Source organism: Tenrec ecaudatus, chromosome 16 (assembly GCF_050624435.1).
Source record: "Tenrec ecaudatus isolate mTenEca1 chromosome 16, mTenEca1.hap1, whole genome shotgun sequence".
NCBI lineage: Eukaryota > Metazoa > Chordata > Mammalia > Afrosoricida > Tenrecidae > Tenrec > Tenrec ecaudatus.
The window spans coordinates 102,226,188-102,241,662 of record NC_134545.1 but is presented as its reverse complement, the minus strand read 5'-3'; the positions used below and the strand labels follow the sequence as shown (position 1 = coordinate 102,241,662).

At 44.9% G+C, this 15,475-nt stretch overlaps 1 protein-coding gene across 3 annotated transcripts in view; it reads left to right on the top strand.

Annotated features, from left to right (window-relative positions):
- The window catches only part of CACUL1 (CDK2 associated cullin domain 1), a 65,814-nt gene that overhangs the window by 27,470 nt on the left and 22,869 nt on the right, over positions 1 to 15,475 (top strand). For 2 of the 3 annotated variants that reach the window (XM_075533312.1, XM_075533311.1), the window contains exon 4: positions 13,183 to 13,278. The exons of the other annotated variant lie outside the window; for it this stretch is intronic. In XM_075533312.1, coding sequence (XP_075389427.1) covers positions 13,183 to 13,278 — 96 coding nt within the window. The remainder of the gene's footprint in view (positions 1 to 13,182; positions 13,279 to 15,475) is intronic. 3 annotated transcript variants of the gene reach the window in all.

Sequence of the window (15,475 nt, the reverse complement as noted above, 5' to 3'; positions counted from 1 at the left end):
GAAGGCCAAAGAAGAACTGATGCGCTTGAATTACGTTGCTGGCCAAGAATATTCCAAGTACCGTGGACTGCCAAAAGAATAAACAAATCTGCCTTCCAAGAAGCACACTCGCCAGAGTCGTCCTCAGACATGTTATCAGGAGAGACCGGCCCCTGGGAAAAGGGCATCCTGCTGTAAAATGGAAGGGCAGCGGGAAAAGAGGAAGTGGCTGCAGCGATGGGTTCACACACGGCAAGTGTGAGGGCGGTGCAGCCCCGAGACAGCGCTCTGTCCTGCAGTGCGCGGGGTCGCCGTGCGTGGAACCATCTCGAGGGCCCCCAGCAACGAGAACAGAGAGGGGAGACCGGTGACTCTTCTGGCTGGGACCTTGTGCACCCGGCCACAGGAACAGGGTTTAGATGGACTTTCTTAATAGCTGCAGCCCAAGTTCTGCTTGGGTTAAAGATGATCTTAGATTGGACTAAAGATGATCTTGGTTTAGGTGCGTCTCTAGCTCCTTGCTAGAAGGGAAAGTGGATTCTTTCTGGGCAAACATTCTCTGAGGCCTCAGTTGTTTGCATCATGACGGTCTCTGGTACTAAGTCAGAAGTATGTAGCCACACTCTGTGGTGAGGTGGCCACGTAACTAAGACAGATGATGAAATACAGTTGTAAACAGGAACTCGGAGTTCATCACGAATGACTCTGTAAAGACACAGTGAGCCATGTTCTTCACTTAGAAGAAAAATGATATTCAGGTAGGAATGAAAGACAACAGAGGAGAATATGTAGGTTTAGAATAGTGATGATACCATGGCTGTAAAAATCTGTGTAACTAAAATACATAGCACTAGCCCGTAATTGCGGTGGAAAGGATAAATGGGTTTAAACTGTTCTAAGAGCCTTACTGTGTCCACGATGCAGTGAAGGAATGCCCCTGTGTGTGCCTGCTGCCTCCCTGGTGTCGGTCACTGTTGGCAGTTGCCCGCACAGTAGAACCAGGTTTCCGCTGTATCTCCTGCTCTGCGCCTTCCTTGTGCTGCATGTTGTTCTCGTCAGACTTTGCCGGGCTCTTGCTGCTCCAGTGCCCCACGAGCGATGACTGCCTTCCTTCACAGGAATGGCAAGGCTCTCCAGTCTGAACTCAGCAAGTAGTGTGAATGATGCTTTTCAAAAAAATCATTTTATCGGGGGCTCTTACAGCTCTTATCACAATCCATACATACACCCTTCGTGTCAAGCACATTTGTACATTTGTTGCCATCATCAGTTTCAAAACATTTTTTCCTATTTGAGCCCTTGATATCAGCTCCTCACTTCTCCCCTCCCCCTCCTTCCCTCATGAGCCCTTGATAATTAAAAAAAAATTTTCCCCCATGTCTTCCACCGACTGCTGTCTCCCTTTACCCAATTTTCTGCTTCGATCCCCCTAGGAAGGAGTTATAGGTAGATCATTGTGATCGGTTCTCTCTTTCTTCTTCCCCTCCTGCTATCTCTATTTCTCATTATTGGTCTTCAGGGGGTTGTCTGTCCTGGATTCCCTGTGTTTCCAGCTCTTTTAAAAAAATCATTTTATTGGGGGCTTGTACAGCTCTGATCACCATCCATCCATCCATTGTGTCAAGCACATTTGTACATTTGTTGCCATCATAATTTTCAAAACTTTTTTTTTCTACTTGAGCCCTTGGTATCAGCTCCTTATTTTCCCCCTTCCCCTCCCTCCCTCACCCTTGGTAATTTATAAATTATTGTTTTCTCATGTCTTATACTGGCCAATGTCTCCCTTTACCTACTTTTCTGTTGTCCATCCCCCTAGAAGGGGATTATATGTAGATCATTGTGATCAGTTCCCCCCTTTTACCCTCACCTGTCCCTTACACTCCTGGTATTGCTATTATCATTGTTGGTCCTGAGGGGTTTATCTGTCCTGGGTTGTATATTTCCAGCTCTCATCTGTACCAGTGTACATGTTCTGGTGTAGTCAGTTTTGCAATGTAGAATTGAGGTCATGATAGTGCCGGGAGGAAGCATTAAAGAACGAGAGGAAAGTTGTATGTTTTGTCGGTGCTGTACTGCACCCTGACTGGCTCATCTCTTCATTGTGACCCTTTTGTGAGTGGATGTCCAATTATCCACAGATGGACTTTGGGTCTCTACTCTGAACTCCCCCTCATTCACATTGATAGGATTTTTTGTTCTGGGTCTTTGATGCTTGATAAACTATCCCATTGACACCTCATGATCACACAGGCTGGTGAGCTTCTTCCATGTGGGCTTTGTTGCTTCTCAGCTAGATGGTTGCTTTATCTTCAAGCCTTTAAGACCCCAGACACTATATCTTTTGATAGCTGGGCACCATAAGCTTTCTTCGCCACATTTGCTTATGAACCCATTTTGTCTTCAGTGATCATGTTGGGAAGGTGAGCATCACAGAATGTCGGGTTATTAGAACAAAGTATTTGTGAGTTGAGGGAGTACTTGAGTCCAGGTCTCATGTCCATCTGCTACCTTAATACTTAGCATGTAAACATATGTACATCGATCTATTTCCGGATCTATATATAAATATTTTTACATATGTACATCCTCTATTTAGACCTCTATAAATGTTCTTTGCCTCCTAGTTCTTCCCTTTGTTTCCTTTTACTTCCCTCTTGTCCCACAATCACGTTTGGCCTTCATTCGGGTTTCAGTAATTCCTCTCGGATCTTGTCAGAAGCCTTGAAGATCTGCTGTGCGGTTGCCAGGCTGCCCGCTCTGCTGTGCTGCTCCCGGTGGCTCCTTGGGTAAAGCAGCGCGTGGAGCACAGCCCCGAGTGACAACAGGAGGGAGAAAGAAAAGCTTTGTCATTTCGTTTCCCTAAAGTTTGATCCATTGCATATTTTAATGGAGCTATAATTCACATGCCTTAGCATGTGTTTCTTTAAGTGTACAGTGAATATATGCATTGTCTAATTCCAGAACATTTTCATCCTCTTGTATTGATTAGCAGTCACTCTGCAGCCCCTCCTCGTCCCAGCTTTGGGGACCATTCATCCACTCCAGTCCTCTGGGGTTGCCTCTGGACACAGCACATCAGCAGAATCACACAAACATGGCCCTTGCGTCTGACTTCTTTCACGTAGCGATGTGTTTTCAAGGTTCGCCCATGTGGTAGCCTGAATCAGTGATTTCTTCATTTGCTTTTAGAGCTGAATATTATTTATGGGTAATACGGCATTCTGTTTGTTCAGAACTTATAAGGGTTTTTGGAGAGGTTTGTTAGAACACCACAATCTAGCCTTTCTGAATTGCCGCTTTCTACGCAGTTAGCCTGCTTTGCCTTCCCGTCGCTTGATTGATTGGATGAACATAGAGCTTCATCCCTAAAACGGTCTGAAAGGCTGTGTTCTCAGTGTGATGATGCGGGCTGTATCTGAGTCCAGCATCCACTGGATTAAGAGGGCGGCTCTTTACCCCTAAACTAATGCTGATCCATTTGTTGTCCATATTGCTTTATTGAATCGGTTGCATCTTTAATTTCACCACATAGACATTTTCTGACCTTCTGCTTGAGTAACTTTTGCGGTTTTGTCTCATGTTGTGGCTTCTGTTTTCTTTGTGGTGGTTTGGACCTCACCCTGGATACCCCTGCAAACCCAGTGCTTGCACCGAGATGGGCTCCCAGGCCAGGGTAGCAGCTTTGCCGCCGTGGGAAGAGTGCTGACTGCCGGCTGGTGTTTAGGATCCTGAGCAAGAGAGACCATGGAGACCGAGGAAGTGTCTCCATTCTTATTCTCAAATAATAGGGCTGAAGGGGGCAATAAGTATTTGTCAAGTATTTTAATTCGAGGGTGTTAACGAATTACATTTAAACCATTCCTTTAAATAAATCAGAACACATAATTTTGATGTCTTTTAATCCAAATATATCTTGGCTGTATGAGATGTATATAATTAGGCATGCAAACCAATGAATTGATAATAGACTTGAGTAGAAACTAACTTGTTTGAATCAGCCTTACCTTACTCTGAGTCACTCTTCAGAGGAACCAGATTCCATTAAAAGGGTGGGGAGCCTTATTGCAAAGCCCCCCACCCCCCCCAGTGAGCCCCATCACCAGGTGTCAGGAGCAAGGACTGCTTTGCTTTTTGTACTTTTACCGGTAGGTGGCAGCATAGCCCAAATAGTTGAATGTGGTCACTTGACATTTTGTATTTTTAAAAGCTTTAGTTAGTTACTTTCTTATGTGTTGAACTACAGGTGTTTTTTTTTAATAGAAAAACCTATTTACTCTTTACTAGAGTGAGGAAGATTTTGTGGTTAGTTGCTGTTGAATTGGTTACAATGTACAGTGAGGATATGCAAAACTGAGTAAAATGCTGCCTGATCTAGAACGGTCCACACAAGGGTTGCTGTATGGGAGCGTGTGGTCGCAGCCACTGCCTTTCCAGCTTATTGAGGGTCATGTACTTTGCCAGTAATGTCCTTCACCAGGGATGGGCCATGAAGTCTTGCCATCCTTACTTCAAAGGAGCAATCAGACTCTACTTCTCCCAACACGTTTGTTCATTCTTCGCCAGCATCATAATTCCAATCTGTCATTTCTTATGTGGTCTTCCTTATTCGTTGGCCAGCTTTTGTATGCATATGAGGCGATTGAAAATACCACGAATTGGGTCAGGTGCCTCTCCATCCTCAAACGTGTGGCGTCTTTATACTTGCCCGCTTTCTAGAGAGGTTCTGTGCAGCATGTCATTTGATTCATGGCTGCTGCTTGTGGATCCAAGTAAAATGACATCCTTGGCAACTGACGGTAATCTTTCTCCAGTTGAATTTGGTCCAGTTGTGAGTGTTTTGGTTTTCTTTACATTGAGTTGCACTCTGTACTGAAGGCTGGGTTTTGTTTTGGTTTTAATCATCAGTAAGTGCTTCAAGTCCAAGGTTATGTTATCTGCGTATCACAGACGGTTAATGGACTGTGTTCTAGTCCGGATGATGAGCTCTTCAGAGAGCTCAGTTTCTTGGATGGCTTACTCACCATGCAGATGGACTACGCACAGTGAAAGCATATAAACTGATGCATGCTGTCGTCTCCTGGTCTCTTTCGAGGTTCTCTGTGAGCACAGTCTACAATCCGCGTCCCTCACAGTATCCTCCGTAGTTTGTTATGATCCCCACAGTCTAATGCCTTTGGTATTTCCTGCCTTCAGCCACGACCCACCTGACGTCAGCAGTGATATTCCATCTTCCTATCCTCTTCTGAATTTCTGGCAGCTCTGGATATACAACTGTAACCATCCTTGCATTATCATTAGTAGACTTAATTGTATCTGACATTAGTGATATTTCTCCCTAGTTTCCCATTCTGTTGGATCGCATTCCAAATGAGCATAAATAGCAAATCTCCCCAGTAGGTTGCCCACGTAGCTCTCTCCCCTTTCTCGGCACAGACCAGGGAGTGCTCCAGCACCACTTCGGTTTGTTGCCGCCTTCGATGGGTATTCAGTTCCTTCAGTGCGGCTTGCACTTCTTCCCTGTGGCACTATTGGCTCTTGATCATGTGCTGCTTCTGGCAGGCTTGGATGCCGGCCAGTTCTCTTTGGTACACTGCCACTGTCTACCCTGTCCATCTTCTTTTGGGCTCCCTGAATTATTCAGTATTTTGCCTGGAGAACCCTTTAGCACTACAACTTGAAGTTTAACTTCAGTTCTTTCCGTTTGAGAAGCACCTGCTATGCTCTTCCCCTTTGACTTTCTAAAGTTAAGGATTTACATGTTTCGTTATAACACTTGTCTCCTGGAGCTGCCCTTTGAGATCTCTCTCTGTTCAGCTCTTAGGTCATCATTTCTTTCTATCACTTCACCTTTCTGTTCAAAAGTTAGTTTGAGAGTCTCTTCTGAAATCCCTTTTTGTCATTTCCTTTTCTTCCTCTCAGTTTAATGACCGTTTGCTTTCCACATGGATGATGCTCTTGATAACATCTTTGGCCATGTAGACGTTCCTAGTGTCAAATCTGTTCTTGAGATGGTCTCTAAATTCAGGTGGAAATATTTAAGGTCGTAATTGGACTCTTTTGGACTTGTTTGAATTTTCTTTAACTTCAACTTAAATTTGCACGTTGATGATGGATGTGATGCTATTCCTCTTTAATTTGTCATTCCCGGGACAGTAGACCTTATAGGTGTCCAATTTACAGTACTGGTTCATTTCAGCCCACGAATATCTAGTAGATCGATCTTAAGCGTTCCATTTCATTTTTGGCTACTTCCAGTTTTTCTTGGTGCATACCTTGTGTGCTGCAGGCTCTGATGACTAGTGGAGATTTTCAGGTGTTTTCCCTGTTTGAGTTGTGCCGCATGAGCACACGAGGGGCCTGGAGGCCTTACTGCATCCACTCTGAGAAGGCAAGAGCCCCCCCCCCCCCCCCCCCCGCACATAGTAATAATGGGGATGGAAACAACATGCCGCTACCTCGGAGAGTGAGGAGAGGAACGCCTCTGTTGCTTCTTCATTGTGGGCTTTCAATGGCAACTAATTCTTTCCATTTCTGTTCGACGTGTTTCATATAGGTATTTAGGTGCCAGTTGCGAGGCTTCCTTTGAGGGGTCCTTGTTTTCGTTGGTGGAAGCATCTGCAGGGTGAGGATGGAAATGCCATCAACTGCACTGACTGGACGGGAGAAACTTCCACTTTCGTTAGTCTTAGGTCTAATGGCTTGACTAATCTGGTCAAGACATCCTGGAGAGTCATGGAATAAGCTAGTCAGACCAAAGGTGGTGCATTGCACATAGAGTTTGCTTAAGTCAGTCATATAGATCAGTTTCCCCTTTTCTGCCCTTGCCCCCCCACCACACCGAAAAAAAATTGATAGTTTGATTTTTAAAAAGGATATTAAGGATCCTGGAGAGAACATTCCATTCCATTTATAAGGCTTCTAAAATGCCACGGTCCTACTTGGTAATCATAGGAATACATATTAAAAGATTAAGAAAAAATTTTGACAACTTTTAACGTGTCCATGCATCTTTTTTTCCATCTTTAAAAAATACTTATTAGGAACATATGTTGCAAAATTTTTTTGGTCATAGCAGATTTGTCATCTGGCACTTACACTAATATATGGGATAATCATAAAAGATTATCTTTTGATTTTAGCTCCTTTACCTTTTAAAATATTCTATAAATTGACTACCTACTTAAAAAAACTTCATAAAGTTACCCACTGCAGCACAGGATTAGCAGCCGGCAGCACCCTGTCCTGACTGGATCACGTGCATTACCCCAAGAAGTCTGCTTCCTAGAGTGTGGTCCCAGGCCCCTGCTGGTCCCTCAGATCCTTTCAAGGGGTCTACAGGAGCAAAACTGGGTGTCCAGTAGAGGTTTTCTCACTTTGACCTTGGCCTTGGTGTAGTATGAGAGCCCAAGGCTGCCAGTGCCGTGGCGTCAGCCCTCCCTCTGCACACGGTTCGAGTCAGCAGAAGCAGTGAAAACAAGGTTAACAGACACGTCGTTCTAGCACTTGATGTCCGAACTTGTGGGAAGCTGTGTGCCGAAGGGTGCGGTGGCAGTGCCGAGACCAAGCACTGTGTTTGCCGGCCATCACCCTTTCCACAGAGCATGAGCATTTAACAGATTTTCTGAAAAGTGAATGAAGGCAGTATTTGTTTAACAGTGAAAAATGGAAAGCTTTGAAATAAAACATTTGAATGTTGGAAAATGTTCTCACTGTGACCTTGACTGCTTCCCCCTACTTTAAATATCTTCCCATGGCGATGGGTGGCATAATGCGATTTTTGCTCTTTGAGGCAGTATAGAGTGAACTGCCAGTGGTGGGTAGATCTGTCTGTGCGACCGAGTGGGCATTGCACACATGGACAGTGTGCAGGGCGATGAAATGCGGCCTGAAAGATCCAGCCACAGTGCAAGGCACAGCCCTTAGTCCAGTTTCAGATTTCCTGTTGTAAGTTAGCTTTGACAGACGACCTCTAGTTGAGTTTTGGTGTAGGCTCTATCAAAAAGAATACAGGCAGCCCGTGTGTCATGATCCAGTTATTGAAAAGGTACAGGTGCAGCAAGTGCAGGTGATGAATGAATGTGTTGTACATAAGGGTTGGTTCAGTTAAGAGCAAATGTACTTAACAGTGGGGCACACAGAGGTTGTCCATAAGACAAGATCATCCTAACTGGGGACTTACTGTGACCTACAGTTCTATTAAAACATCCCCGACTTTTCTGTCGGCATAGCTGTGTCAGGCAAGAGCAGCGGCTCTCAACCTGTGGGTCGTGACCCCTTTGGGGGTCAAATGACCCTTTCACAGGGGTCACCTAAGACCATCAGAAAACACATAACTATTTCACAATATATAATTACAAATTGTTTTGTGATTCATCACTGTGCTTTAATTCTGTTTAATTATGTTCAGTTTGTAACAGTGAAAATACATCCAGCATATCAGATATTTACAGGATGATTTATGACAGTTGCAAAATGACAGTTATGAAGTAGCAACAGAAATAATTTTATTGTTGGGGTCACCACAACATGAGGAACTGTATGCAAGAGCCCATGACATTAGGAAGGTTGAGAACCACTGGACTAGATTGTCTTTGTTTACTTCAAGCAGGACAGTGTATCACAGCAGAAGCAATAAGAAGGTTGAAGGAGCACCTGCCATCTGTTAAACCCGACATGAGAGAGACTCGCAGGGATGTGAAAATCAATGTCACTCTTCTCACTGTGGGTTGTTTTTTTTTAATCCAGTTACTTTTCGGAAAATTGTTATGTTAACATGTGGTGGGTTTATTAGCAATTTTAGTGTGACCAAATACTCTTTGAGTTCTTAATTTCTAATTTGTAGATCTGACATTCCTCTAAACAAAAGCCTTTTGGAATTGTTAATTATTTTTAAGAACAGACAGAGTTCTTGAAGACACCCTGTTGATGCAGTGGTTTAAGCATTCAGCAGCTAAGCAGAAGGTCAGGGGTTTGAATCCACCAGCTGCTCTGGGAGAGAAAGATAAGGCTGACTGCTTCCTTAAAGATGACAGCCTTGAGAACCCGATGGAGCAGTGCTGCTCTGCCCTACATGATCAGACCTTCTTCCCCCAGGTCCTGGAGACCAGAATGCTTGAGAACCGCCAGACCAGTCTGCAGACGCATACAGGAGCAGGTAGAACCATGTGATGTGAACGAGCGTTTGCGTGGGGAAAGGTCATCAACGGAACTTTGTGTGTGAGCATAATCTCTGGCAGGATATAAAAGAACTGTATGTGTTGGCTGGTTTAGGAGGGAGAGGGGGTGAAAGGCAAACTCTGTTGAACCCCTGAATTCCACTGAATGCAGCGCCCATCTTTTACAAAAGGGAGAGAGGAATTGAAACACTTCTGCCTCGCTATGTTAACAATTTCAGGAAATCTAGGTCAGTCTGTTTAGAAGAAACTGGAATGAATTTGGAATAATCCTTATTGCTTTTTCTGGTAGCTTGTTTTTCATACTTGTTTGAGAAGGAAAATGAAGCTTGTTTATGTTCCAGGAAAGTGTCGTTTATGTCCAAGTGAATACAGTCATGTTGAAATAGGACTGTAAATCACATAGGTAGTCAGTTTCCCAGCAGGGCCTAAAGTGTATTGACCCTTAAGTTTTGGGGAGGAATAATTTGATTAGTGCCTTTTTTAAATGGCAGTATTTTTACTAGGTTCCTAGGAAGGAGATTGGGTTTATTTTTAGAAGAATGTTAGAATATACAGGTCTGTCCTTTGAAAGCTTCTGACTATGTGCTGCATGAAATGAAGACGTAGAAAAGCTAAGGAAGTGTTTTGACATTTGACTTCATCCAGAGAGTTCTTTTTAAAACTCCTAACCTCTGCGGCTCTGGGAATTTTTCGATAACTAAATAATTCAATTGTATTTATTATCTGCTGTTAAATGTGTCTTTTGATCACTGTTAATACTTTAAACCTTTGGGTAAAAAAATAACTTTTTATGAATAGAGAAAATTATTTTAATGCAACTCCAGAGTTTTTTTTTTTTAATGCTGTTAAGATACATTTCTTTGAATACTGAAATATCATTTCCAGAGTTCTTTGAAGAAGTTTAGAGGACGATATGACCTGCAGTTCTGCTCATTAGTCATAGTTGAAAGTTGGCCCATTATGTGGAAATAATTTTCCCTCAGGTTCTTTAGTTGACAAAGAATGCTATTTAATAGAGTTAAACGAGCTTTTAAAAATTATTAGACATGCAGTAGATAGTTAATTTTGAGTTTGACTTTCATTTGTTGCATTTGCTTGTTTAATATTAGACATATTTCAGTGCTAATTTATTCTTTCTTTTGATTTTCAGCACAACTGTGCTGTTTTGGAAACAGCAGTTAGTATTTTTCTTATTTTGTGTTTGTGGAAATTGAAAATCACGGGGTAAAGAACTGCCTGGTGTCCTGTAGGTTTGGCTTCTTACGTGCACACACTCCTGATTATCACCACGGTTAGATTCCCAAGACTAGGTTGCTAGGAAGAAGTCTGCTCTGTGCAGTGAGGCTCACTGTACTGTATGGCTGCCGAAACATACATAATGGCCAAACCGCTGAGCCTTGACCTCCAGGCAGCTGACGCAGACCCAGTGTCCCGCCCCTCACGCCTACAGTGGTCATTACTGCCCGATGCGCATGGTGCGTCTGCAAAACGGGGGGTGGAGGGAGTAGACTTTTAGAGCTGTGGTAACTGAAATGCTGGTGGAGTAGTCATTGAGGAATGGGGAGTAGTAAAGTAGAAATCTTGAACAAGACTTCAGCCTTTGTTGCGACAAGGTACTTACGTCCCTAGACAAGGTTCAGGTGTGGCCTCTGTGGCCTTGATGTGTCGTGGCGGAGCCTCCTCTCCACTGCCGATGGGAGTCGGGTGTGGGTGTGGTGCTGGGCCATCTGAGGGTCACCCAGGTCAGCTGTGAGTTTTTGTTCTGGTTCTGTTACTGTTGTTTTGAGGCAGTGACAGATCTTGAAGGATGGCTAATAGGAAAGGTTGAGGCTGGTGATGGCATGGGGTGAGTTGAGGAAAGAAGAGTTGGGCCCCACTAACAAGGGAACTTCCCTTGCTGGGGAACTGCTCGCAGTCCCCGGTTATCAGAACGTGCCCCCTGAGCGGTGGACCAAAGACCCCGCTGCCCGTGAGTCGATAATGACTCCGAGCAAGTGTGGGGAGGGTCTCTGAGACCACCTCTTTACAGCCGGGCGGGGACATCGGATAAGGCCCGTGAATCATCCACCCCTGCTCACATCACAGGCCTCTCACAAGAGAAGCAGTTCCAGCCATCACAGAGGAGCGAGTTTTTTAAATGTTTGACCAAATCTTGCGGGCTGAAAGTTGATAAACTTTTGTGGCCTGAGAATGATGCTATGAATATGCAAATAACCCTTGGCAGAACAAAGAGTGGCTAGTGGGTTTGAACTGCTGCCCTCGGTGGCTATCAGCCCAGCACTGTTCTGCAGCGCTACCAGGGCTCTGTAACTTTTTACCAGAGTGGGAAAGCCAGGTCTTTCTCTGGAGGAGTGGCTAGTAATTTCACACTGCCGATCTTGCGGTTAGCAGCCCAATGCTAAGCCACCATGGCTCCTTGAGAGGAGGCAGTGTGCTCTCATTGGAGAAGCATGAACTTTTAAAGGCTGAGGGGACCAAAACGGACTTGCCTCGGTATTGACGAGGGCGACTCTGAGTGAGGCTTGAGACCTGTTCTTGACTATGGTCTATAGTCCAGTGACTACCTAATTTGATCTCGATTTACCCCCTTATGAAATAGGAAAACAATTTGCAGGTAGGTAGGAGATGCACACGGGGAAAAAAAGGAAGGGGAAAAGGGAGGGGAGTGGGGGAGGGAAAAGAGAGAAAGACAGACAGACAGACTAAGCACCTAGCCCAGTATGAAAACTCTTAAAGTACACAGTAGAGGCGGATGAATTGGGACAGCTCGATATACATAACCTATTTTTCTAAGGAGGATTGAAGACATGGATTAAATCTTAACTTTAAAATGTGTCTGGAACATTAGGGCATTTCTCAAGCCGTCAGCTGGAATGCTTTTAGAGTTGGGTATGTTTGAATGTAATATTTAGGAATCCATAATTGTGGCATGCCCTTATATCCTTGCTGGAAGGCAAGACGTTCTCTGTGATGTGGTGGCCAGCTTGTGAGGCTGCCCTAAGTTCGAACTTGCATCGAGTCAGTTTTGTTTGTATGATGTTTTGTGATGTGTCTGCCCCCAAGCCCCAGCCCAGCCCTAACCCAGCCCCAGCCCCAGATTGTCTGCTTCTCTGATCTTAGGCAAACCATGTGCCCATTAGTGGGTTTCTTTAGTATCAAAAATGATTTACCTGATTAATTTAGCTTCAGAGAATAAAATGAAATGGTACATGGGTGCATGTTGAAGACACAAAGTTGAACGTGTTCTCTGGATAATGCCTGACTTTGCTGCCCATCGCCGCTGGTCCGTAATTTAGTCCCTGCTTTCTAGCGAATACGCTTGTAATCATGACTTACAGAAGACTTTGACAGCCAAAGTCGTAGAGAAAATCCAGAGAAGAACTGGTGCTGAAGGAACCGCCCCGCTGCTCTTCAGGAGGCAGCTGTGGCATCTACTCCATGAAGACTTACAACCCCTGAAACCCCGCGGGGCAGTTCTCCTCTGCCCAACAGGGTTACTGCCCTGTAGCGTTTCAATCAACTTGAAGTGGGTTTCATTTTAAAGGCTATTATGAACATTTCTTAAGCCATTCCATTAAACCTGCGTCACCTTGGAATTCTTTTTTCCTTTTGTGAACTTTCTTCCAGGCCGTAATATATTTTGGTTTCTGTAGGAAATGCCCATGTAATCCAATAATGCTCTTACCATATAATTTCTCTTAATTTTTACTGTACCTTTTTTGCAAATTAACAAGCCTTGAAGGGGGAAAAAAAAGGGTGTTGCTTGTAGAAGAAGCCTAAAGGTGAGCGAGTGAGCCTCTTCACTGGCCTGCTAGGTTGCACAGATGTGAAGATGGCCAAGCCGGATCTCAGCTCTGCGGCACAGACCTTGAGACAAAGAACTTCCACCTGAAGTCCGGAAGCCTGGATGTGGTTGGGAATTGCAGTGTGAATGTCGGTTCCTTCTCAGTGTGTTTGCCTTTCAGGTTATGGTAGAGGACATTGCCCTGGATTCCCACAGTGATCACGTTTGTGTTCTTCCACACAGGCCAGCCCTCCAGATCTCTATATTGAAAGATTTAATATAGCTCTTGGACAGTATATGGGAGCATTGCAGAGCATTGTGCCTCTTTTCATATACATGGTAAGTTAGAGCTGTTCCTCCTTTCCGGATAAGGCTATCGAGTGACGGGTCTACACAGACACATGGAGTGAGCTAAACATGCTCTATTTTTCTCTTACTATTAATTGTGTTAGAGGTGGAAATGAAACTCCTTGAGTAATGCCTGATTATTATCGAAATAGAAGAATTAGATCAGTCCTTTTCTCCAGCCAGCCTTGTTGTTTGGGCTGTGTTACGCCAGTTGACCGTGGTGTCTCCTGACACTATGCTTCTGAGTGCCCGGGCCCAGCATCTCCTCCTCTCAATTTATGTCTGAGTGTTCATAGCTGTGTCCCTTATGTGTTTCACCATATTCTTGGGTAAACTTGCAGCAAAGGTAAATCAATATTGTATGCACTGATAGCCTCTGTCAGTTCTGTGTACGTGTTACCACTGTGTGATTTAGATGAGTTAGAAGGTGGGATTTTGGACTTGGAGTTGATTTAAGACTTTTGGGGTGATGTGTTTTGCCTGTGGTAAGGACTTGTGGGGGTGGGGGAGCAATGATCTCATTTTACCTGGATCCACAAGGAAAGCTTATGGAAGGGAGCAGTCAATAAATCAAATGCTGTATTGCGCTGGGAAAATCTGTTGCCTAAGACCTCTTTATAGTGTCGAAGAACAAAACTGTCCCTTTGAGGAGGACTGAGTTACACCTGACCCCTGCCAGGGTGTGTTGGGTCACCTCCTATGCATGTGAAAGCTGGCCCCTGAATACGGAGACGGAAGAAGAATGGACGCATTGGAAGGACGGTGTGTGGGGAAGAATATTGCATTGTAGTGCGGACTTCCAGAACAGACAGACCTGTCTTGGATGCCGTTCAGCCAGAATGTTCCTGAGGATGATGATGCTTGTATGTGCGTATGTCCCATACACTTTGGCTGTGTTTTCAGGCAGAACTGGTCCTTGGAGAAAGACATCCTGCTTGGTAAGGGGCCAGTACGATGGAGGAAGACTCACGTAGCCGTACGGACAGCGGCCGTAACAGTGGGTTCCAGGAACACAGTCGAATCAGAACTGACTTGAAAGCACCTATTAACAAAGGTTGAAATACATATCACAGGGTTTAATTATGTTTCTCAAATATGTGAATGGTAAATCATCACTCTGTGCTGTCATCTCATCTGGCAATGGATTGTCTTATGTTAATGAGGTAGTCTGAGTGGAGGATGCGTCTTGGAGGGTTCCCTTTGGAAGTACAAGATTAAGCTAGCTAACAGGAAGAGATGGGCGAGAGACCCGGCAAGCCACAGGAAGATCCCCCACGAGCAGAAGAGGCCTCCCTCCAGAGCTGGCCGAGAGAGTCAGCCTCCTCTTGCGCTGGCACGGCACCGTGTGACCGTGTACGTGTGTCTGCGCCAGCCGCCGCTTGTCGTGCTATCGCTCGAGTCGCACTAGATCGCTCACGCCCATGCCAGTGCCGCGCTAAGAGTTAGTGGCATTTCCTCGTCACGATAGTGCCTTACCCAGAGAGAAAGGGAATTTGAAGACGCTGTTCGGTCACGTCCTAGGACTTCTCTGAATCATGAAACTTTAGTGCCCCGGGGTCAGCAGGACTCATTCCTTGGAAAGGCTTTGGAAAGCCTGGGAAGTTGTCCCGTGAGGTCATTGTCCCTGTTTGGGGAACTCCTCTCATGGGTGTGTCACTAGTTGTGTGGGGGCAATAATCTTGTACTGTGTAAGAAACAGTTTAATTTCCATTCCTTATTTTTTCCTGGGGCTTTCTATTTACGTTTTATTGGCTTGTACTTTACATATCCTGCGACTCAGTAGCTCAGTCACATTCAGGAGAACCGTACAACGTCGTCACCCTGGTCAGTCTGAGAACATTTGCTTCTTTCGGGCACTCAACTGTCAGTAGCCCCGTTTGCCCTCAGCCCCCCGCGCACCCCTACGACACCGTTAATCCAGCTGCAGTCTCCATCGGCTCACCTATCCTGCATTTCAGATACAGGAAACATACCCACCTTCCCCAAATCACAGTCAGACAGGAAAAAACACAGTCGAAAACCTGCACACGCGGGGGAAATCAAACGTTAACTTGTTTGCTGTTTTAAAGCTGTCACTGCGAGAGACCAAATGGGGAGGGCTAAGAGATAGTGCTTATTCGCAGGGAGTTAGGAGTGAGTGAAAGGGCCTACTTTCTTATAGACTGGCAATTGCCATAGCACATTAGTG